Below are 2,958 nucleotides of genomic sequence, written 5' to 3'. Positions count from 1 at the left end.
GAGAGAGGGGGACAGAGGATCTAACGCGAGCTCTGCTCAGAGAGCCCAAGGTGGGACTTGAATTCACGAACCGTGAGGCGCGCCTCATTTCTTCTTAAAAAGCTGGAGAAGTTTGGTGTCGACTTATTAAGCTGTACGGATAAATTTCAGACACAAGTAAATTACAACCTCAAACGTAAGAGAAAGAGGGAAAGGGAGAAAAATGGAATAGGAGGCTACCTAGAGCAGTGATCTCTTAATTGGGTTGAGAATACAGAAAATAGGTGGTTGTGATTTGTCTTCTGTTCTCTCCTCTTCAGAGAAAAAATCAGAAGGAACCGTGAGTATTCAGAATTGGCAGATAAAGAGGCAGGAAAGTTGAACTAAGGGCTTTCCTAGAATTCATAAAGTCCAGTCATCAGTGAAAACTTTCCTCCAGAGGAAACAGTGGCATAGAAAGGAAATGGTAAATATCTCGGGCATGCTCATAAATGATCCACAGCACACAGGTGGTCAATTCCAACTATTAAAAGGGCAAAGGCAGAAAACAAATTAATTTTTTGGCCAAGCTAACATTTATTGGTCATTTTCTGTGGGTCATGCTCTGTTCTAAGTGGTTTACAAAGATTATCTCATTTCATCTGTTCACAACAGCCTACTCTCTGCTCCGCAGCCAGTCCCTATTCTAAACATGAATCGGCTCATGAAGCTCTCCCTCCCCAGAAGCTTCCTTATGCACAGGATAAAACCCAGACACCTTATTATTGCCCCTAAGGCTGAGGCCAACTCCTGAACCTCAACTCACTCAGCTCCAGCCTCTCTGGCCCCCTCACTTTTCCTTAAGCCTATTCCTACCACAAGGGCTTTGCACTCCCTGTCCCCCTGCCTGGAACACATGTCCCCCAGGTAGTCCCATGGCTCACTGCCTCACTTCCGGTCTCTGCTCAAATAGGTTGCCTCCCCAGGGAGGCCTTCCCGGATCACCCATCCCAGGTCACTCTCCATCACTTGGTATTCCCAATCCTGCATCGAGCCCGCATCCCTGCCTGACTCGTCATCCACTTTACTGTTCATTTTGAATGAGATCGGTCCATCAAATAGTTCATTTGACTCCCTGTGTTTCTTTCCTCTGTGTTTCCTTCTTACTTTTAGTAGCATCATTGTTGGGACCCTTCATTCATGTTTTGTCTCAGGGAATGTTTTATCTAAGGGAGAGGCTGAGGGTTCGATGCATTTGAAGCAGAGCGTAAAAGAGGACATGGCACTCCCTGAAGCCAGGAAGATGGTGGCAGCAGTGATGAATCCTCCCAGGACAGGTTTTTGAGGGGAAGAAGTTGGGCTCTGAGAGGCAGCCCCCTCCCCATGGAGCCTCACATATCATTCTCTCTCGACTGGCAACTGTAGGTTATCCCGATGGACTTGAGCACTTCTAAGACATAAACAGTAACCATTATTCTTTTCTGTTTCCCCTTCTTATCTCATATAATAATCAGGAGAAACAAAGAAATCAGCAGGAGTGAGGCTTAGAGCATCACCTCCCAGTCCATTCGAGGAGGAAAACCACAGTCAAGGGTTTTCTCCTCCCTGAATGGCTATTCGATTCACTTGGGGAGCCTTTAATGTAATTTCTTTTTTTTTTTGACATTGATTTATTTTTGAGAGACAGAGAGCAACAGAGAATGAGCGGGGGAGGGGCAGAGAGAGAGGGAGACACAGAATCCAAAGCAGGCTCCAGGCTCTGAGCTGTGAGCACAGAGCCCGATGCGGGGCTTGAACCCAAGAACCGTGAGATCATGACCTGAGCCCAAGTCAGACGCTTAACCAACTGAGCCACCCAGGAGCCCCAAAGTACCAGATGCCCAGGCTACACCTCTTGACCATTAAATTAGAATTTCTCAAGGTAGGGCCCAGGCATCTGTAGTTCTTAAAACTTCACAGGTGATTCTAATATCCACCCTAGTTGGAGGGTGTGCAGCAAAGTCTCTCATACTTTAACATGCACGCAAATCTCCAGGGCGGGGGGGTAAAAAAGTAGATTCCGACTCCGGCACTGTGTCTGGGGCATGAGCTTGTGAGTATTTGACCTCATGATGCTGATGCTGCTATCAACCAACCACAGTTTGAGTAGCAAAAATGAGATCAATATTATTAATCCTTATGTTCTGCTAATTCCTGGGCCTCCCAGCCACTTGGTGGTCATAGTTGTGTTTGCTCTTCCCTCCTACCCAACTGGCTGTTGCTGCGGAAACCAAAGACTCACCTCTCGAACCATCCCACGATTGATGCTGTCCCCAATGTTTCTCAACTGCATGGCCAACTTGTGGATTATTTCCTCCTGGTGATGGTTCTGTCCAACACTACTCTCCTTGGGCTGAGAAGGCGGATTGTGATCTACATTGGCAGAAAAGAGTTCAAAAGAGAGTATTAACTATCTATAAATCACTCACTTCTAGTCACTAAAACCATCTTACAATGAGAGGGATGATATCATCTATGATTGTAGAAAAGCAAAGCCTTCCGTTGGAATAGATTCGCCCTGTTCAACATAGTTTGAAACATAATTAAAACTACACATTAATTTTAAATTTTCTAGAAGCATCAGGCAAAAATATTTTAGTAATATATTTTACTTAAGACAATACATCCAAAATATTATCATGAATCATATAATCAATACCATTTTTTTTGAGAGAGAGAGAATGAGAGCAGGGGAGGGGCAGAGGGAGAAGAAGAGAGAGGATCTTAGGCAGGCTCCATGCGCAAGGCGGGCTTAATCTCACAATCCTAATATCATGACCGGAGCTGAAATCAAGAGTCAGACGCTTAACCAACTGAGCCATGCAGGCGCCCCCAAATTATTAACAATATGTTTTGCATTTTTCATACTTACAGCACATCTCAACTCAGGTTTTATCTTTTCACTAGAAAACCTTAATTTGTAGTTGGGTTTTATGAAATTTACAGTTTAAAAGGTAGAAT

At 44.6% G+C, this 2,958-nt stretch overlaps 1 protein-coding gene across 1 annotated transcript in view; it reads right to left on the bottom strand.

The window, feature by feature from the left end:
* PXT1 (peroxisomal testis enriched protein 1) overlaps positions 1 to 2,958 on the bottom strand; it is a 22,519-nt gene continuing 19,561 nt past the window's right edge. The window contains 2 exon segments of the mRNA XM_077754817.1: positions 1 to 131; positions 2,240 to 2,370. Of these exon segments, the coding sequence (XP_077610943.1) occupies positions 21 to 131; positions 2,240 to 2,370 (242 nt within the window). The 3' untranslated portion in view covers positions 1 to 20.

Source organism: Crocuta crocuta, unplaced genomic scaffold, assembly GCF_008692635.1.
Source record: "Crocuta crocuta isolate KB4526 unplaced genomic scaffold, BGI_CrCroc_1.0 scaffold132, whole genome shotgun sequence".
NCBI classification, from domain to species: domain Eukaryota; kingdom Metazoa; phylum Chordata; class Mammalia; order Carnivora; family Hyaenidae; genus Crocuta; species Crocuta crocuta.
This window is presented reverse-complemented; position numbering and strand designations above follow the sequence as displayed.